This window comes from Phaenicophaeus curvirostris, chromosome 12, assembly GCF_032191515.1.
Source record: "Phaenicophaeus curvirostris isolate KB17595 chromosome 12, BPBGC_Pcur_1.0, whole genome shotgun sequence".
Taxonomy (NCBI): Eukaryota; Metazoa; Chordata; class Aves; order Cuculiformes; family Cuculidae; genus Phaenicophaeus; species Phaenicophaeus curvirostris.
The window spans coordinates 19,580,841-19,602,859 of record NC_091403.1 but is presented as its reverse complement, the minus strand read 5'-3'; the positions used below and the strand labels follow the sequence as shown (position 1 = coordinate 19,602,859).

General features: G+C 47.0%; 1 protein-coding gene across 2 annotated transcripts in view; it reads right to left on the bottom strand.

Annotated features, from left to right (window-relative positions):
* Positions 1 to 433: 433 nt before the first annotated feature.
* Positions 434 to 22,019, bottom strand: part of HCN4 (hyperpolarization activated cyclic nucleotide gated potassium channel 4) — a 102,878-nt gene continuing 81,292 nt past the window's right edge. For both annotated transcript variants that reach the window (XM_069866756.1, XM_069866757.1), the window contains 4 exons: positions 19,707 to 19,853; positions 17,613 to 17,853; positions 15,546 to 15,710; positions 434 to 4,856 (listed from right to left, as the gene is read on the bottom strand). In XM_069866756.1, coding sequence (XP_069722857.1) covers positions 3,289 to 4,856; positions 15,546 to 15,710; positions 17,613 to 17,853; positions 19,707 to 19,853 — 2,121 coding nt within the window. In that variant the 3' untranslated portion in view covers positions 434 to 3,288. The remainder of the gene's footprint in view (positions 4,857 to 15,545; positions 15,711 to 17,612; positions 17,854 to 19,706; positions 19,854 to 22,019) is intronic.

The window sequence follows — 22,019 nt, the reverse complement described above, 5'->3', positions numbered from 1 at the left end:
TGTCATTTACGTGAAGGATTTTCATACACATTGGCAAAAAAACTACCAGATTTCTCCTCTGCACCATTAAAAACTCAACTGTCGACAAAAGTTTTGCGCTTTTGCCGCCAATAGCTCAGTGCACACTTCCCACAGGAGCATGAGGTGGAGATGTGGCAGCAGGGAAACACACTACTAAAGACAACCCCCTGCATGTTCTCTGTTCAATAGGAAAGAGAGCACTGAAATGTCACCCAAGGGTTTTGTTTTTCTTCTTTAAACCTCATCTCCTGTTGCCTGAAGTTCAATATTGAAAGCAGATAGCAAGTCAGAGGGACGGTTTTTTCACATTTTTATTTACTAAGGTTTTTATTATGTTTTATATTGCAAACCCCACCCCTAGAACTCTTCCCTCCCTTCCCCCCAAATAAAACAAAATAATAATAATAATAATAATAATAATAATAATAATAATAATAATAATAATAATAATAATAAATATAGTTCCACCTACTGAGACGAGCCTAGTGTTGACTGGGGTCCAGTTGGAATAACTCAATACTGGCTACTGCACTGCTAAGAACTGGAAAATTAAACAGTATCCCTGTAAAAAACAAAGCAAAGGAACCCAACCGAAGAAAGATGTTCACCAGATGGTGGATGGAATGCACATCTACCAGAGACAGCCCTCGGGGTGTTTCTTTGCACCTCCATTTGTCTGAGTGTCCACAGGGGTTGCTGAGATTCAAGTACCAATGCAGCAGTCACAGGACAGTCATCCATGAGGGCTTGGCATTGCTGGGCTGAAGACCTTTCCCTCCTGCTTATATTGGATACCCCAGCCCCACACAGCCTAGCTCCCAACCTCTGGAGATGCTCAGTCTAGGAGCCCTCTAGCCTACAGGGGAAAAAGAGTGCTAAAACAAATATAAAAACTTAAAAGGATATTGTGAGTCTTCCTCCTAGGAACTGCCTCATGCTTTTGAAAATAGGAGAGGGTCTGTGAGTCTGCTTCAATGCTGTCAACTGATTCTGTTTCAAGATGAACCTGTACATATTTGGAAAAGCAGGATCTATATATTATAATTATCACCTGCCAAGTAGTCCTACGGGAGTGTCAAAATTGGCCCGGATTTTAAAACTAGGAGAGATATATATATATAGTAAAAAAAAAATGTGTGTGTGTGCGTGCTTACACATGTGCATAAATAGATTACATATGTGTGTAACTATATGCTATATATAGAAAAGCATGTGTGTATATATAGATATCTATATAAAATCTATACACACACACTCTCGTGCACCCCTCCCATCACACACACTCACACATACATAGTCGTATGTAACTAGTAGAAAAACCTTTTCTAGAGTTCCCCTGACCCTTTAAGGAAGACCAAAGCTGATTACATCTGAATTCTGAGCCACCGAAGTATGTTGAAGCAGGAGTGCCCAGTAATGCTTGCAGCAACATTCAAGATACAGGCACATATCAAGAGTTTTGCAAACGATTCAGTATAAAAAACAACCGTCAGCCAGCGTTTTGGGAGAGAGTTGGGAATGGGAGGAGGTAAGAGAGGGAGTTACACGAAACTGTATTGTTACTGTGACAATAATGAGTTTTTTGGCACTGCTGTGTGAAGTCCTGCTTTCCCTCTGAGGGCCAGAGAGCCCCCTCAATAGCTGGAAACAGAGGGAGGCTGGACACGTGTTTCTAACACATGTTAGAAAAATTGAGCACCTGACTCTTTACAGTGAGGTGGCTGAAGACACCTCTTGGCCTAAGGAAAAACAAAAGGGAAAGAAAATATCAAAGAAAAAGGAGACATTTTCTCTAGAGGTAAAGGCTGTAGCTTCTCAGTGCTGTGTGCACCCAATGGCCCCTGACTGCCTTCAGCCCCCTTTGAGTGCCTTATAGCAGAGGAGCCCAAAATATCCAGCTCAAGGTGCCTGCCAGGCCCTAGATGTGTCCAGTGCTGCTGCAACTGCAGGTCGAGACCAAAGCCAATCAGGTGCAGGCTGTTATTGCTGGTGAAATCAAACGATTCCAGTTTCCCCATCACAGGAGAAGCATGGGCCACGGCTGGCCAAATTTCTGGTCTGATCTGTTTTAATGGTATAAATGTAGTTGAAAATCTGGAGGGTTCCTGGCTTGGCACCAGCGTTATCCTCGGTGCCTCAAAGCTCAGACTCCCCTGGGCTGAGGAGGAAGAGGGCTGGGGTGACTACACCCCACTCTTTTCATCTCTTTCTACCCGGTTCTCTTCAAAGCAGTCAGCCCATGGACACTGAGACATTAAAGTGAGAGAGGGAAAGTTAAAGTGCTGCCTCTTTCTTCATCCCTCTCCTTGCTTTGCACGCCTCAACCTGGAAGGCAGCACATGTGCTTTCCAAACCATGGAGAAGTTGAGGCTTGGGTTCTTCCGCTGGCTGAGGTCAGCTGCCTGGCAGAGAAACAGGACTTCTCCCACAACACACACCCACAACGCCTATGAAAATACAGAGGGGATATTTACTGCCTTCCCTGTGACTTACAAGGGATTGTTTCTTGTTCCCACCAGGGCATCAGTGGAGTAAGAAAGAGACGAGCATCAGAAGTCAGGCCCGTCCATCTCCTGGTCACCTTTATCTTCTTCAGATGGAGTCCAAGCAAAAACTCAGCCCTTCTGAAGTCCCTAGAGAGGACTGCATTAATGAAACTCGCCCCTCTTCTTGCTTCCTCTGTAGCCTGTGGATCATAGGAGAAACCCGGTAGGAAGGGAAACTTGGTGATGCACACAGGGACATCCCAGTCCCCCATCAACTGGTGCTGCGGGCCAGGTTCACAGCTGGTGCAAAGCGAGGCAAAGCTGGGGCCCATCAGAGCTGTTCCAAACACACCAGCTACAGGCCTGACCTGATGTTTCCTTTAACGGCCCACGTCAACCTTGGATTTTTGTCTCAACAGAAAAATCTTTTTGGTGGCTTCTATGGCTGATCATTCACATGTTCCAGCTCAGGCACACGCCTTGTCTGTGCGTTACCTCATTGGATTAAATTTGCTCATATCCTTTTGTTTCATGTATTAAAATATTCTATAAAATCAAGTGACCAAAAATCTATAGCTCTAAGAATACCTGGTTATCTTCTTTTTTTGTTGGGTTTTTTTTGTGGTTTTTTTTTTGTTTGTTTCTAATCACAGTTAAACCTAAACAAAAGAAATGGAGAAAAAAAGGGGGGATGGGGAAGAAAAAGGAAAACGTGATTCATGAATGTCTAATCAGGAACCGGATTGCACAGCTGACATAACCAGCTCTCAAGAAGGAGTCCTCACAAATTGGAGGGCAGTTTGGATCTGACAGGTTCCAGATCCCCTGTGAACACTATGGATTCTTTCCGCCCACCAGCAGTCAGAGAAGCAGTGCCTGCAGCGCTGGCCCCAAACACCAGTGGATGTGGTAAAGAACCTGAGGACATCTGACGTGGTAAAGTCACACGCCCGGGAATTGAGCTACAAGGCTTCCCAAGAAGTCCAGTCCCTCCACCAGGAAAAGGAAAGAAGCTGGAAACAGATTCTCTAGAGGAATGAGGAGAACTTTGGCTCAGTGTCTGAGCCAGCTCTTGGGGCAAAGATGGCTGGGAAGCAGAAATCAACTTGATGTCCTGGCTCAGACGTCCCGGTGGCACGGGTGGTGTGCTCTTGGACTGCAGGATCTGTGGAGGTGGGCTGGCGGTCTGAGGCAGGAGCAGAGATCCATGAGAGCCTGAGGCCCCAGAAGGGCCACATTGAAAAGTTCTTGTTGCTACGGGACTCTGACTAGGAGGACTAAGGCCAGAAGGGGTGTAGCAGGGAGAAGCGACACCAGACTGTTGTAGTGGAGACATGGAGGCAAAAGGTGGCCTTTCTTGGTGGAGCTGGGCTACCGATCCAGTTAAAGATCCTAATGCACTTGGATGTGTTTGGCACAGGCCTGAGGACATCCCACCAGAGGCCTGTGCCAGCTGGCTTAGGCTGGAGGATGGAGAGTTGGAAGAAGGAGGGGGTTGGAAGTGATTCATTCCCCCCAAAGTCCCACTGCCCGAGAGCTGCTGTAACTGTCCCCCCTGCAGTGGTCTTGTGGTGGGCTGGAACTGGTTGAGAAGACTGGGAGGTGAGTTTGATGAGAGTTGGGTGAGTGATGTTGATGGGGAACTAGTTGTGGCTTGCTGGAAGTGCCCAAATCCACTGCTGGAAAGGGCTGGCGGCTGCTGCTGCTGCTGCTGCACGGACTGAGCTGTCCCCAGGGGCGATCCAGAAGATGCTTGTTGGAACTGGCTCAGTCCCACTGAGGATGCACTGCTCAGACCTGGCTGGCTTGAGCCACCCGGAGGGGATCCCACCTGGAACTGGCCTAAGCCAGCAGCAGCCGAGTAACCTGCAAGCTGCTGGATGTGGAAGGAAGAGGACGAAGGGGTTTCCGCTCCTGGTGTATGCAGCTGGGATGGAGTACTGGAGGGAGAGCCAACAGCAGAAGGCCCAGTCGATGGGATTAGAGACTGAAGTCTTTTCAACTGTCTTGGAGTCTGGCTGGATTGCTGTCCCAGGGAACCCAAGACGGACACTGGAGGACGGAAGATGGCTGTTGGGAGGCGTGGATGGTGCGTCAGAGCTATAGCAACAGACGTAGTGGCTGCTGCAGCTTGCAGGGGTGCCTGGATCAGTGGAGTCCAGATGACAGGGGTGGGTGTGGATGCGGCAGCGGCGGCAGCGGCGGCAGCAGCCTGGACATTGTGAGCACAGTGTGCCATCTCTCTGTCGTGCTGCACAATCTGCTGGATGATCTCATTCTCTTGGTAGTTGAAAACACCCGAATTGAGGTCATGCTGGACTTTATGCAGCAGAATGGAATTTTTCTTACCTGTAGAGAAAGTGGAGAGAGAGTCATTCTGCTATGTCAAAGCATGGAAGGCTTCCTTTAAACGTCCTACCGGTCTTTCCTCAAACTGTTGGCACTGTTCCCCCTCCACTGGCAGTATGGGGTCTCTGTACAGTCTCTGTGCTCCACCAGCAAGATGAGACATCACACCTTCAGCTTTTGTGGTATGATCATCAGACCTCAAGATTCCATAAAAATGTGCCCGTCAGGACATAATACTGTTAGTTAGACAGCAAAGCCACTTTTGATACGTGTGGCAGACTGGTAGCAACGCTTAGCAATCTGCAAGACTCTCCTTTTACACTTCATAATCTGAACTTCAGTTAGGAAGAGAGAATAAACCCAAAGGCTGTAATTGTTTTGTGTTTGCAAAGGCAAACCTCAACAATGCAAGTTCAGTGAAGTCTCCTTGAGCCTTCAGCTACTCTCCAGTGACACCTTTTCCTCACCTGTCTTACACAACTTGTTTACTCTGAAAGCAAGTATTTGTTTCCAGTTGAAAGGAAATTCCTCTATGAATGAGGGACAGAAGGACTTTACATGCAGGCGAAGCTCATCTGGCCCAAGTAATAGCCCTCAGGTGTGCTGCAGCTCCCATCTTACTTGGCCATGACCTTCTAGCCCCAGCTTTAAGGAAACTGCAGTCTAACAAGCATCATGTTCCAGCTGGATTTCCTAGCCTGCAGTAAAATATTAGCTGAGCCTTTTCAATGGGCTGGAAAACGTGGCCTAAGTAGTTCGTCTGGTCTGAGGGTGCACCTGGCACTGAAGGGATGTACATTTCTGGACTGTAGGACAGAATCGTTTGAGGGAAGGAGATGCTGCCAGTGATGTCCTTTCGCCAGAGCACAAATGCCTTCTCAAAGGAGAGGATTTCTGGAGTGGACAGGCTCTCTGCTTAGCAGCTTTCACATCTTTTTTCTCATAATAGCATGCAAATCAGCAACCATGCCAGCATTGATTTATAAGGAATTGATCTATGCTGATTTGAATAGTTTTTGTACAAAATTAGCGTGGATTAGATCCCTGTTCTTGCCTTTTCAAGGGTCCTCCATCCTGACAACATATGCAAGTTTGAATTGATGACAATGCCTGCCTACGGGCTTCTTCTTCACTTTTATTTACAGGAGCTGTTTGGATGTGAAGGATTCAGCTCCGTAAGTTCTGTGTGCGTGTTGTTGTGTGTGCCCGTGCACACCTGGCCCTCTGTATGGGTCTGTACTCGGCTCACTGTGTTGCTGAAGCTCAGGAGATGAGTGCAGAAGGGTCACCTCCAACTGAGGCACCAGCCAGGTTGGATCAGATCAAAAGCTGTAGTAACCCTCCTCCTGAACCAAATGCATGCTCACGCCCCGCACCCATCGGCAAAGCTCCGCTCTGATTCTAACACCACTCCTGCTGGTTCCTGTCTGATCACTTCTGGCTCCTGTACAGGATCAGAGCAAACAGACAGCAGCTTGCCAGTCGCTGCAGATTTACGGAGCACAAGATAGAGGCAGGCATGGAATGGAGGCCCGGATGTGGAAGGGCCTCTTTTTCTGTATTTTAACCCCCAAATCATATCATATGTTAAGGTTTAAAGCCTGGCAGTACAGCTCATACCAATTAAATTTTTTGCAGACAAGGGCTTGTCCATTAAACCCGTTTCCACACTTTCATGAAATCACAACTTTCAAGATAAGTCAGCCATTGATATTATTGACTAAGACCACTGTATGATAAGTAATTTGTCCCATCCAGCACTGTAGTTTAAACGGGTCAGATGACAGTTTTCAAGAAACAATCGTTAAGAGCGGACTGCCAGGTTGGGTAGCAGTGCCCAAGGAGATTCAGAAAGACCTTCCTTTCAATCCCACACCAGTCAGATCTCAGATCTTTATGTACAGGTGTGGGTGAATCTCTGTGGATTGATGACAGCCAGATTGTTGTTTGGGATTTTTAGTGTATGATGTATGTTTTACATCTGTAACAGATCAAAGAGTAAGAGTTTAAGGACATGCCACAACTCCAGCCAAATGTAACATCAAACACCTGGCAGCATGAATGACTCTCTGAAGAGGGTGACTGGCATCCTGGTGTCCAAAAAAAGTTACTCTGAAATGGCTGCGTCTTGAATCTAACTAGTTGAGTTCCAAATGTACCACCAGGAAAAGATGAAACAATTATTGCACAAACAGGAAGGAAATTGTAAAGCATAGGGGAGAACCAGTCCCTGCCACACAAAATGCCAGGAAGGCATAAGGGGTGATGTTTTAGTCCTAGTGCCTAGCTGCAAAGCATGAACAGGTACAGAAAATATCCACAAGAATCAGGCTTGAAAACATCAGTGAGTAAGTACAACGTATTTGGGTTCTCTCAGGGAAGAGGTGATTTAATACCAATTTAAAGGGAACTTGGCAAATGAAGGACACTGCTAAGGACTATTCCCTTCAGTTCCAGAAGGACCCAAGAGATAATGTGATTAATTTAGACAAGCCCATAAAAATCCAGAAGGAGCAACCTAACCATGATTGTAGTTAAGCACTGGAAGAACACACTGAGGGTTTTTCCTTCACTTTACTTTTTAAAATCAAGCATATCTCTCTCTCTAAAGGATGCTGTCTTTAGCAACTGGGTGCTATGCAAGTGCTACACAATTATTCAGAGCAGATAAAGCTGAACTGCACGACAAAACCAAACCACTAAAATGCTGGCAGAGTTTTGATTCTGGATCTGTAACTGGTACGTTTGGGACGTGTCTGTTGTGGGTAGTGCTATGGGATGCTTAATGCTGTTGTGTTTTACCTACTACTAATCACTCCCTCGCAAAAAAAGCAGTAAGTAACTGACCTTTCTTTTATCAGTGTGGAGAAAGAAAGCTAACAGCTCTAGAAGGACACAGTGCTGAACGCAAACAGTGTCCTGAGCTGCTAACATCACTACAGGGGCTGGAGAGCCTGTCTACACTGGAAGTGCCTGTGTAGGGTATGCATAACAGATTGGAACAGAGAGCACTGGCTATCCCTAAAGACCAGTTCCATGAGCCGTTTGTCCAGCCAGGCACGCCAGAGGGAGCATGGATGTCACCTTTAAACTTTAGAGCGTTTTTGCAGTGAACACACCGTGAAAGGGAGTGAATGGCGCAGAGGATCATGCTGCACACGCACACACAGCAGAGCATCTACCTGGTATCTACCAGAGTCACATTCATGCTCACAAACAGATGTGACCACAGAGAGCTGCTGACACAGAAACAGAAACATTAACTGCTCCAAGGCTGGAGAGGAGGAACAACCTATCCAAACACCACTGACAGGTAAGACAGAACCTGCCAGCACACTTGAGTTAAAGGGGATCAGACTGCAGGTTTGTAATCATTCTCTTTCTGGGGTTGCAGGTACAAATCCCAGCATGGGGAATCTGTAGCTACCTTGCACAACTGCGAGGTCAGGATGTGGATGGGAGGCAGCATGCCGAGTTCAAAGCACACAGGCAAGAAAGCCACCACACCACATTTGCTTTCTTGACACTGGCCTGAGGAGGACCGACCAGAGGAGAAGGAAGAACAGCAGATGTTGCTAGTACTGCTTTCCAAAAAGCTCAATACCAGCGACGGCTCCGTGTTCCCATCACTGCCCCTCATCTCACTCTCTTAATTCCATGTCACCTGCCTTTGGCTTCTGATGTGCTTGTCTGTGCTTGAATAGCCTGCAATTTCCAGTGCTGCCCTCAATTCAAATGAGAACCCATAGCAATGTTAATCAGAGCTGCATGGATGAACTCAGAGGGATGGATGTTTTCATAACCAGAGCTCTTGAAAACACAGAAAGAGCTGAACAGCAGACTCTGGTTTCCTTGGCAGAGCATTCGGTAGAGAATATACTAACAGTTTCCAAACAGGGACGCTATTTACTGGAAAATGGTTTGATCAAAGCTCCTTAAAAGTATGTCAAATTGATAAAATAGTTCCAGCACAAACCTTGGAATGAGTATAATTTTTTTAGTTTTTAAAACAGAACATTTCAATTTGGCTCTGAAATTACAATTTACTGTTTCCTTCAGCTCAACTTGAATGCATCAGCTGTCTCATTAGAACAACTTTTTCATTTCTATTTTGCCAAGAAAGGCTCAAATTTCTGCTTTGAAACATTTAAAAAATTGCTGAGAATGTTCTTTCAATTATTGAAGGGGAGAGGAGTTTTTCAAAATCATTTTTTAAAATTGCAATTGGTTAGCAAACGGAAATGTTAATTGGTTCCACCACCTAATTAATGACATCATTTACATGATCCTTCTGCACACCACTCTAAGTTTTATTAGTTGCTTCTGGAGAAAACCCTGTTTCAGGCCAGTGCCAGATGAGAACAGGCAGACAGCAGATTCCTGCTGGGACCAAGCCATTTTACTGGCTTGTCAAACTAAGGTCCTGCATGATACACAAGTCAACAGTCGGAGCGAGTTTGCTTGGGCTGGTGATTATTTCTGAGATTATTTCTCCCCTTCATCTTATTTGTGAAATTGCTTCAGTTTCAAATTCATTTTTCCTGCTCTGGATTTATTGTCACAGCCCCTGCCTCAAAGGAAGAGCAAAAAAGAGAGCAATCAAAGGGCTGAAAGGCTGACTAGTTTGGCTCTGGGTAACCCAAAGTGTGTAGATGTTCTGCAGCTCACAGGCATGCTTGACAAACCGCAATAGAGCCCCGTGCCCTTGCTCAGCCACTGAGAAACTTCATCAGGGGAGAGGAGACCAGAACCCAGCTACCCTTTCAATCTCATCCCCCCCAAGCACACAAGGCTGCATGTCACTGAGTTTCTCTGTGGTGTTTATCCCACGTAGATTGAAGTGCTGAGCAGAGTCTAAGGCACTGATAAACATCTTCCCCCCACCCCCCCGCCCAGCCCCAAGCATTTCTTCAAAAGCCAAGAGCACTATAGACGAGATGCCACGGGGCTGGCACAGGATCAACCTGCAACCACCTCACGCACCAACTCCCGAACTCACTCACTCTCAGGTAGCTCAAAGTTCCAAACATTTCTACTGAGGAATGAGAAGCTGCCTCAGGTTTCTGCGGGGCAAGGGGTGTGGGATAACCTGATTAAGGGTTATCCCAAGCAGGGGGCGGTTGAGTCACCTTCCCTGGAGGTGTTTAAGGCACGGGTGGACGAGGTGCTGAGGGACATCGGTTAGTGTTTGATAGGAATGGTTGGACTTTATGATCCTGTGGGTCTCTGCCAACCTGGTGATTCTATGATTCTATGAAGTGCCCCTGAACAGGACAGAGGGACAGCTCAACTGATGGAGCTCCCAACACAGGATTACTTTTTCCCCAAAGCCAGACAAAAATAAATATCATCAATGGAGTGCTCTGGATTCTAAAAACTCCCTATTTTCCTCTCTGTAACAATAGGCTCTGAGTATGGGGGAAAAAAGGAAGATATTTAGAGCCTAGAAAATGTTCATAGCAAAGCTACATGCTTTGAAGTGAAGTGGGATATGTAAAATTATGGAAACTAAGCAACTAGATGTTGCTCCCTTAATAAAGGATTGAAAAGTCAGATTTTCCTCAACTGTCGATAGGGCACAAAAGAACAGGGAGGAAGGCTCATGTGATTTCATAAAAGGAGCCAGCACCCAACAATAACTCTTGTGTCAAATAATCAAAATTAGCCTTCTGTTGTTAAAATTCTGCACAGACACAGGGAAAATTAGCTTTGACTTTCTGTTCAGTTCTCTTTTCAGTTCTGCCTAAGCCCACTGGCTCTGCAGTTTAAGAATTCAGGTCGCTAAATTGCTTTCTGAATTTGCATGCATTTGAAATAATCTTACTTTATTAGGCTGGCTTTTGCCCTGGCCCTGCTGTCAAAGAAGCTGCTCCCTGCCACACGGTTACTTTTTTCAGGTCTTTGCTTCTTATTATTTATACGCCCGGGTACCAAACGTCCTGCCTGGATCACTGGTTGCAGCAAAGGGCTCAGAGCACACTGCAGCCTTGAAGGTGGTCTTTGCCCCTGCCTTGCCTATGGCTTATTTGTGTCGTGAGCTGGTGTCTTCTGGTAAATCAGCTTGCGACTGGTGTCCCCAGAGGGGCAAAACAGCAACTGGCAACTGCAGGCCAAGCAGCCCTGAGCTCTGTCACTGCAGTTTGCCAGGACTGCTTCTATGCCTCAGGGGAAATCTCCTGCACGGGGACTATGCTGGTTGGAAAGCCTTAAATCACCTGTGCCTGTATCAGCAGCCACAAATAAGCAGCATACATATACATTTATAGAAAAATATTTCTCTCCTTATGACCAAATCTGCTTGCTCATCTCACATGGGCAGCTCTTCGGAGGCTACTCACCTGCATACAGTAAACAATTTGGGAGTACGATGTTGACACAGGGTAAAATTTATGCTGAGTACACATTGTTTTCTTTATACACATTTCAGTCTGTTCAATTTATTCAGTTAATCTCGCAGGGCTCCAGCCACAAGGGAGCAGGCAGCTAAGAGGCATTCAGAGACTGGGCTCCACCTTTGCTGGTATTACTTTCCTTGTAGAAGAGCTGAGGAACTGAGGCACGGAGCAAAGGCGTGACAAGGACAAACAGGGAATCTGTGGCAGAGCTTGGCACGGGTCCCAGATCCTCTCATTCACAGCTCACCTAGCCTGCCACAGGCCAGTCCTTCCTCCGAGGCAGCAGATTCCAGCGTATTACTCATGACCTAAACAAGCAGGGTTACAAACCCAACAGGGTTTCAATTGCAGAAGCATGATCATGAGCTGACAAATAGGGTGCCCAGTCAAAAAAGTTTGGGAACGGCTATTTTTGTAACTTGTTTATATCACAAAGCTTTTAAAACTTCTACCACTGTAATATCTTGTACTGCAATAATACCATCTAATTACATTCAGAGATTGGTATTGTGTTTTCTCAAGCTTTTGGTCTTTTTAGCACCTGCAATGCCTGGAGGAAATGCAAGGCACTTTTAATCCTGGGTTAACCGGGATCCCTGTATCAAAACATATTCAATGGGCATTCAAAATATACGTATGTCAAATTGTGTGGCAAAAAATTCCAGATAAAAAAGAAAAAATAACTTCCTCTGCCTTCAAGAATGCCTTCAGCTCTCACCAGCAACCTTGATACGGACAGTAAGCAACCTTACGAAAGGCCTTTATGGTATTTATCACAGTGCGACAAACAATGGCAAATAATTGCCCCCCAATATTTTTTGTTCGCATCAGTGAATTTTGATTCGACAATATTCACGACCTGTATTGTATTTCCTCCCAATGAACATTTGAACAGTTGTGTTTTACAAGTGCAAATACTTGTGAAAATCTAATTTTAAGCCTCAGTGGTCACTGAGAGCCAGTTTCAAAGCCGGTCAGGAGCAGAATGATGCGGCTTATGTAACGGATGTTTCACAAACTGGGGCGATTCACAAATGCTTGTCAGAACAAGAATTACTCATTGCAGAAATGAACAAATCATCTCAACACACGAATACTACACAGAATTTTACAGCTTGGTCAAGAGAGAGAAAAAGAGGAAGATTTAATCAGTGATAAAATGATTGTTAATCAGCCGAATTGCCTGAAGTCTCAGCCTTCAGGCCCTGGGCCTGTGGAGAGTTGCGCATGTAATACTCTGCAGGCTGAGTTCTTTAGAGTCTGAAGTTACTCAGAGAGCAGAGTTAAGCAGGCACATGAATTCGTGCAGAATCCCAGCCTTAGCCGGTTCATGGAGATTCATCTCTTCCAGTCTTTAGAGCTCTGCAAGTGCAAAACACCTGGGAAACTTTTTCCCTAGTCATGCATGGCACAGGCAGGACGCCGAAATCAACTCCCATTAACAACAGGGGTTAGAAGGATACATCAACATGCTTTTTCTCAAGCGATTGGCATAGCTGACATCTCCCTGGGGGCCGTGCCCTTCATGCTGCTGCACTGCCCATCTACCAGTGGGAAGCGAGGGGCACACAGATCATGGTGCACCAGCCCCTCTCCTTCCCGTCTGCCCAGCCACACGCTTTCAAACTGCATTTACTCTCAAAGTGAATGCCTCATCGCACCTCCAGTCAATCAGTACTGCTCTTGTTGCTTCAAGGGATGAGGCTTTCAGTTCTCATCCTGTCTCTCTGTGACCTAGACAAGCTTAGATCATGCTTTCCAAAACCTCCATATAGCAGGAAATCCTGCAAACATCTCCCTAGTCACTGTGGCTGGAGAGATGAGAGTTTTCTCCCAGCGTTCTTGATCACTCTCTGCACCGGGGGAATACTGGATGGATCTTACCCTGGTACCAGTACAGTGATAGAGCCCTCTGAATCATTTCATGTACTCGGTGAAGCATGGGCATCTCAAGGACACGCTGTCATCTGAGTAGAAGGGAGCTACTGAATGCACCACTGACTCGGAAAGAGGCTCCCATTTGCTTCCATCTTGTGTACAGATCCCGAGCTGAATCTAACAGGAACCAAAAATACAGTCCTGCTTCTGTTCATAACTAGCCTTTACCCTTTTTTCCCCCTTTAACTTATTCCTCTAGAATAACCCCTCTACTTTCAGAGTCTCAGCAGAATGCAGTAATCTCGACTTCCCTGAAACATCACGTGCTTCACATGGCTACTGCGCTGCTCTTTCTGGATGGTGCGTGTTTCAGGGGAAGGTGAAGAAATGCCTTATTTATAAAGACAGGGATTCCCATGGGATCTGCCATTTTCAGTAACTCCCTTATGCTCTTAGGGGAAAATGCAGCTAAGGAGTGCTGGGCAAGACAAGGTTGGAAGGTGCTAGGAAGAGGCTGTTTTGCAACAGCAGAGGATGTGAAATTGAAACAACAGGCAGCTCTGAAGTCTGATTGCCAGGAAAACGGGTAGCACCGGTATTTTCAATTTACAACTCTGAAGGTCTTTTCTATGGCACAGGGACTGATGTCTTAGCTCAGCAAAATGGCAAAAGAAGGAGAGGACAATGCCAGAGCTCTGCACCAAAGGGCATGTTATTCCAGTTGCTCCATGTCGCTTTCTGACCTTATGTTGGCATTTTACAGCTGCATAGAGGGGAATTTCTCCTAGTGGAAGAGGCATGCGAGGTTATTTATGCTGGTTCTGAATTCTCCATGAATTTTAGTTACACGTGCAGCAGCACGGCTGTATACACAGTCACAGAGAGCAGAAGGCTGGGCAGCACTGACCATCTAAAGCCAAAGAGTTAATGTCAAGCTGGCCCATCCCCAGTTGTGCCAGACATTACATTTTCTTAGTGGTTTGTTGAATCTAATTTAAATATCCTCAGTGATGGGACTATTGCCACTTACACTAGGGCCTCATTAGCATGGGCTTTGCCAAACTCTACATATTTAGCTCATGACCTTTTGCTCAGGGTTCACACTTTCTGATTTGCAGCAGGTAATGAGATGCAGAGAATACAATGTTCCTGGCATGAAAAGCCCCAGAGACACTGCACCCCTTGCTGGGATGCCAGCATATTCCCTACCCCCCCTCAACCCCATTATCCTCCTTGCTTTCTGCCTTGTAGTCAGACCTGCACTGACCTTTATGATTTTGAAAAGCAATGAAAATGCATTCAGTTTTAAGAGATGTATAATAGAAAGCTAAAGAAGTTAGACCAGGGCTCTGAAATGCCCAGTCGTCAGCTCTGCAAAGACTTCTTGCATGACCTTGCATAAGTCACTTAATCTCTCTGTGTTAAACGTCTCTGGCTGTGACCAAGGAAAGTTATCCTGGTCTCCTCTAGTTAGACAGGGATGTTAGCAGCACAGGTTATGCTTCTGTCAGGACAGGAGGGCGTCCTGGGATGGGTCACTATAAACTGCAGCAATTTAGTAACATTCTCTGGTTAACTGTGTTTAATTTGGGCTGGGGAGGGGCTAGGTTTTTATCAACTGTTCCATGCCATTGTTCCATCAGATGACTGTTTCTACTGAATATATTTAGAGTTGGACTCTAATGGACAGTTGGGTGGGTGCTTTGTTGTTGTGATTTTCTGATCATCTTGCACAAAAGGCTCTTCCAGAAGCTTTCCCCTCCCTACAGGACTCCTTGCTTCTCCAGTTGCTTGTCAACTATGGCCAGAAAAAAACCTGCCCCAAAAGGGAGCATTATGGGCTGCATTTCATTATTAACTGATAACCAAAGAAAAATGTTCTTCCTCATCAATGTGGCGGCTAGTTTTTGTCTTAAAAAAAAATAATCCCAATAACCCACACAGTCACACCCTAAGCCAGCATCACTGCAAAACCAGGTCACGCTAAAACATTCACATGAGAGATGATTTGTGCCACAGAACATATTGCTGGAATAGCAGGGTTTGCTTGAAGGTCTTTGGGCTCACAGCTTGGTCTGTTTTCTCTTGGATCTGGGAGGCTGTCAGTATTTACACATTTTGAGCTAAAATTCAAAATCTAGTGAATTCACTACCATATCCCTGATGGCCTCAGATTGAAGATCCCAGGTCTTGGAAAGAACTCTTGGAAAGGGAAACAAATGGAAGCAGGAGTCCGCAGAAATGTGTATGTGTGAGAGAGAAAGAAGGATATGGCTTTAACTGCTTGTGAATGGGGCTCCCTGTAGAAGCTGAAGTCAAGCAATGACAGACAGACTGGGATTTCCTTCAGTTCACAACTCCAGCAAAGGAACCAAGGACCAAGCCTGGGAAGGAGACACTCACACCTTCTACTTACCAATCCTGTCCAGCCTGTCGAGAGCCACGGTTTCAAAAGCTCGCCGCATCATGGGATACTCTTCCAGCACCTCATTGAAGTTGTCCACTGAGAGGGAATAGAGCCGGCAGTAGGTATCGGCTCGCACACTGGCTGTGCGCCGGCCACGGGTCAACAGGCAAATTTCTGGAATGAAAGACCCAGCCTGAGAACACAGGGAGGAAATCTTCATCCCTGCAATACAAGACCTGGCAACATCTTTCACAGGCGGTCCTGCTTGCCACCCAGTCTCCTTGCTAGACTCTACCTGCACTGCCACTGAAAACATGAGCAGTGCAGTATTATTAAATACTGCAGTCACACTTAAAAATACCAGGGGGCTCAGTTGTGGCAGCTGCTATACACAATTGCACCTCAGGGATTCTGCTGATCTAATTGGCCAATCAAGTTTTGCTATGGTGGATTATCAAAGACACCATTCAGGGTGGAGAAGCTGCCTTTCTCCAGCTCCTTGTGGGCACTGGGAACAGAAGGTCAAGCCACGCTCTCATTGAAGCCAATTCTCTCTCTAGGTTTGTAGTAAAAGACCTGGGTCTGGTGCCTGGTAGTAATTTTGATCCCTACAGCTGCAACATTTGTCTTTCCAAAGTTTTCAGAGGTTTTTATAGATGTGCCACAAGCTCATAGATTGTCAGGGAAAGCCAAGTGAGCAGCATCTACTACCTCTTGTTGTAGCTACACTGCAGTCGGCCACTCCAAGGAGGATGCTCCATTGGTTAGAGAACAAAAAACCCTTGACTCTACCACAGATGCCTGACTCGGGCACAGATGCTGCTCGACCATTAAGCAGAGAGCTCCCAAGTCCTGCTCTTCCGCTGATTACATACAGAGTGTGGGCAGCTAGGGCAGGTACTTAAAGACAGGCTATGTGACCTAAAGGTGACAACACTCTTCTCTCTGCTGTGTGTTGAGTGTCAATCCACCAGCACCGCTCTCAGGATTCATTCTGGGTCTACACCGGAGCTCTGGTACAGCAGCACTACCAGGTTATAAGTGTGTTATTAGGCTGCTTTCTGAAGGAAATGATGCTCATGAGACTGTGCCAGCTTTGAATGTGCATGAGTAGCTGTGTGGATGGTATCTAAACCACAGGTAATGCCATAAGCAATTTTAAACGAATCTGTCAGGGTATCCTGACTCCAGCCCTGTAACTCCAAGTCCCAGCAAACTGACCCAGCTTGCTAGGGATGTGCCAAATCCTTGTACGCCAGGTAGGCACAGACAGGTTGTTTCACAGGAACTAAGAGTCTAAGAAGAGTGCAGGAAATGCAGGATAGGGATTTTTTAATAGAGAAAAGGCCTTAGAGAAGGGAAGGAATGGCAGGTTCCGTTCCGCCCCTCCTCAGGAGGCCACTGGTGCATTCAGTGCTTGTACTGAAATATGCATCTACCGGAGAACCTGGGCTGTTGGTGAGGCCTCTATGGGACCCTGATAGGAGGGGTGTCTCTGTGTTACTTGTAAGAGCAATATACTAAATCTTCTCTTACAGCCTTCTGACCTCGTGCTAGTTTCACTGTTCCAGACCTCTGCTGCTGATACATTACGCCTGCCTGCTGACCTTCACAACATTTTGCTGAGCCACAGGCTGGGGAGATGATGGATTATGGTTTTTCCTCCACGTTTTTATAGCACCTCGTATGATAGATGCCAAACAGCAAGACTAGGGATCACTATAAATGTGCTTGGAGAACTGAGAATGCTCCATTTTTCTCCTTGAGGTTGTCAGCTTCGCAGATCTGTCAGTTTGCTTGGGGCAAAAAGAAATGAACCTACAAGAAATAAGTTTCCCTTCTCCATTTTGTTCTTATTTATTATCTAGACTCCTGCAATGCTTGTAAATCCCCTTCCATTGCACAATTTACTATATTGGAAGCTGCAAGACAGGTAAAATGAACAGAGGGTGGAGGAGGAGGTCTGTGGGATATCAGCTCTACAGGCTGCTGCCCCTGTGCGTTCAGGACAAGTTAAGGAACTTATGAGGAATAGCAGCGGATATTGCTGCGTAAAGATAATTGATTAACACGCACCTCCAAAGTAGGAGCCATCTGCCAGCTTGGTCTCTTTGTTGCCTTTGGTGAGGACGCTCACCACGCCATGCTGGATGAAGTACATCTTCTTGCCAATGGTGCCCTCGCGGATGATGTAATCCCCTGGCTGAAACACCTCGAACCGCAGCTTGGTCAACATGGATGTCACAAAGTTGGGATCCGCATTGGCAAAGAGGGGCATGGAGGCAACCAGCTTCCGGCAGTTGAAGTTTATAATTTCCTGACCATGATGTGATGTAAAAGAGAGAGAGAGAGAGAGAGGGAGGAGGGGAAAAGATAGGACAGGGACCAGAAAAGACACACACATACATTCAGTCAATATCTGTTAACCCACTTGACCTGTACATTAGAAAGTCAGGGAAAAAATGCTGTTCCCTGACTTCTCAGTGCAGGCTGGAATGGGCTCGGGGTGCTCAGAGCAGGCAGCAGCCGTGCTTCACTGCTTTCATTCATATGCTTCTCTTTGTGCACAGACAATAGACCCAAACCTCCGAAATACACACAATGTGCCTCTTTCTGCAGGAAACCCTGGACTGTGTGAGAGGTGCACAGCACTGGGGAAATGCTGAAATGAAAAAGCCCAGGGCTCCTCTCTGGGAAAATGTCATAACTCACCTTGGCAGCCCTATGTTCTCTGCTGCCCTTCCTTGTCAATGAGATATTAAACAGCACAAATGTGCCAAGGTGCTCAGAGAAAGAATTATCCTGAGCAGCTGGGGACAGTGGCAAGGGAGGGGAGGGAGAGGTGCCCCCAGTCGCTGGGGCACAGGCTAGATCATCACCCTCAGATGAAAACCCAATTCAGCTGTTCAGCTGTCATACAGCAGACAGGGACTCTGCCTCCTCCTGCAGCTTGGTGTCACTCGGAGGGTACAACAGCACTTTCCACTGCACAGGAGCTGCTCTGTGCCATCAGCTCAAAAAGTGGTGTTGAACAAATCACCTTAGCACAATGCTTCTGGTGCAAGAAGAAAGAGAGCTTGGGAAGCCCCTCTCTCCTCCTCACTGCAGTTCTTTTCAGGGTTGCCTTTTTAGGCTTTGGCAGAACTAGTTTTAAAATATGGCTGGTACTTCCTCAGCTCCTTCTCTGTCCTGGAGGTACACAACCTGGGGGTGAGGGAAGGAAGGCAGGAGGAAGACCACCTTTAGCGCTTGTGGGTCACATATTGACACACAGGAGGCACGTGCCAGGGAGAACTTGCATCGCTCAGCTTCAGCTATGGAAGAAGGTTTTCTGCGGAGACTCAAGCACAGACCCTGCTCCTCCTTTCCTTTGATGCTACATGCTGGTACAGCTGATGGATGGGGCATCAATCAGGCCAGCGCATGGCAGAAAGGTTTGTATAAATACATGAGATACAGCTTAATATTAGGGAGCACGTGGTGGGAGATCACAGAGATGCTGTACCAGGCAGTGGTGCATGTTTGTGTGGGAGGGAAGTGTGAGATAATAGCAAGGCACTTCCCAGAGCAGTCTCCTGCAGGGGCTCTTTGAGAAAGGGGATGACATTGCCAGACTTCGCTGTGGCCTCAAAAGGTGCCAAGATGACCTGTTCACATGATGAGTGGGCGGCAGGGCCTGCATATTGTAGCTCCCATTGTCTTTATGTCAGACATCAGTTGTGCTGCAGCAATTAACAGACTCAGAGAGGAGTCCTGCAGATGGCCTGGGTTTCTCTCTCCATGGCAGAGACTTCTGCCATGACCAAGGGAATCCAAACATACACGAGTGCCTAGAACAGTCACTCCCTCTGTGTGAACACAGCCAAGCTATGGACCATGTTCATCTTGGCCTTACTCTCCCAGAAAGCCAGGCACAGCCCAGGAACAGGTACAGCACCAAGCAAAATGAGGTCTTTATGACTACTCAGACACAGGGACGCGCTGTCTCTGCTGGGCATGGCACTAGAGCATATCCAGAGCCAGGGCTAATGGGAAAGCTGGCCTCCCACCACTATCATCAACTGATGGTGTCCACTGCAATGCACTGGGACAGGACTCTGCACAGTGGGAATTTCACAGCTGACAATGATGACAGGAACATGCATTGCCCATTCCCTGTCCTCTCCTTACCTCTCGTAAGGGTTCACTCAGCTCTCCCAGGATGCTCTCCTCATCAAACATCTTCCCCTGGTAGCGGTGCTCATAGTAATCGTGGATGCGCTGCCGCATGTCTGCAGGGAGCTTGTGGAAGGACATATACTGTTCCACTTGTTTGTACTGCACAGCAGAGACAGGCAGAGAAGGAGTTACCAGGACATGAACATATAGTGCCCAGTCCAAACGGACAAGCCAGACTGTACCCGTACCCGCTTCCTTCACATCAAGCGAGGCCCTGGCCAACAAATCTGGTGCAAAGAGAGTAACTGTCAACATACAGGGAATTTACAGACACTTTTATTATATTCCCCAAATGGCTGTCCCATGTTTTAGCCTTTAAACCTATCCTCAGCCAGTTACACTGTGGAGACAACTCCTCACTCCCTGGGCACCAGGCAGTCCAGGCACCTGTTCTCCCTCCTACACACAGCAAAGTCTGGAAGCAGAGATGAGTAAGAAGCGCTCAGCTGGGGCTCTCCTCTCAGCATATAATGCCCTGCGCACAATGTGAGCAAAAAAAGTACAGTGTCCGCCCCACAGAGGTTTTTCCATGACACGCTGCAAGGTGTCTGAGGTACAAGTGATCGGCAGCACCTCCACGCCCCAGCTGAGCACAGGAACCCCCTGTACCAGGGACCAGACAGAGCGGCAGAACACCCTTCTGCCATGGAAACCACAAACTGAAGGACACACAGACAGAACTCTTCACGGTTACTCATCTGAAGCTGCAGCACCCAGGGCCTGCTTTCCCTCTCCTCTGTGTTCTCATCTGGGCCAGCTATGACAGCACCTTCACTCTCCCACTTAGGGCTGCACAGATCCAGGTGTTCTTCACCCCTTGCCAGATCCTCCTTGCCCTGTGCACTCGTGCTGTTTAACCTGTCCATATTTTTATCATCTAATGAATTGCATTTTCATCCTGTCATTTGGCGGGGAATACAAGGGCACACTGACTGATGTCAGAGCAGCATCTAGGGGTGAAGGGTGATTTCGGTGAACAAATGACACTTCCTCAAGGGCACACGACTGTAAACGGGTCTGCTTGCCTTGAAGGTGCTGCAGGGACTACGTGTGTGCATTGCAACGGTCATGCTTGCTCCCACTGGTGCACCTAAGCATGCACCATACCACATAATACTGACAAAGGGACTACGCTTCCTCTTTGCTATCCCTCCTGTCCCTACTAAATCTGTCCCTGAACGTTCCTTTACCGCAGCTTGTGCTGAAGAGCGTAATTACCAAACTTCTGCTCATTACAGAGCTCCCTGGCACACAGCAGTGTGACTCTGCTCTCAGTACAGTCTGTGCCAGTGCTGCCTTGCATGCTAACAACTCGATCCGCACCAGAGAGGAGAAGAAATTACTCTAAGAAGCCAAGGTGGCAGAGGGGAGGCTTGGGGTTTCCTGGCATTTCCAGAGCTTTGTGTCTGTAGCTCGCAGCAGAGGAGCTGACTGTAAATATTCATGATCACTACAGCATGTAGCGGGGCAGGGACTTGGTGATGAAGACTGCACTTGATTGTTTGGATTGCTGAAGCTCTGTAGAGACTGGCAGCGTGTGGTGTCATGCAGTGCTGTGCTGGGTGCTGCAGCCCGCTGCTCCCGAACAGGGGTGATAAGAGAGCAGAAAGCAGCATCTCACATGGGGATGCCTCACTGCTCTGAGACTGATGGGCATCTTGCAGAAAGAACATCTTGCTCTTAAATGCAGAAAGTTTCAGGGCTTGGCTCAGATGCCTACACATAGATATTTGCTGCCACTGGAGATGCACTGCAGCATTTGAGACATCCATGGAACATGGCAAGTCGGACACAGGGAAATTATTGAGCACTAGCTTTTGCTGACTCGGGCTAATGAAATTTATCCTAAATCCACAAACAATTCTGCTTGTTTTAATGCCACATTTTTGTCGAATATATTATTTGCCAAAAATATCACCTTATACTTTCCATGTCTTGAATTAGACCATTGTGTCAGAAGATGCCTCTCATTGCCTGCTGCGAGCCACCTGCCTGCTACCTTTCTTCTCTCCACCATTAGCACTTGTTACCAATCCTCACCTGACCTTTGCTTCTTGGGAGAAACACCTCCAGCTTCTCAGACTCACAAGCACAGGTTGGATGGCGCAACTCAAACTCTGCTTATTTATCGCTTTGGAACAAAGAACAATAAACGCCTGCTCTGCAAAGTCCCTAGGGCTTGTCAGATTCTTCTACAACCGCTGCCCCTAGAGGAGGCCCAGAGTAAAAACAGGACAAATTTACCTCACCAGGATGAAAGGTTCG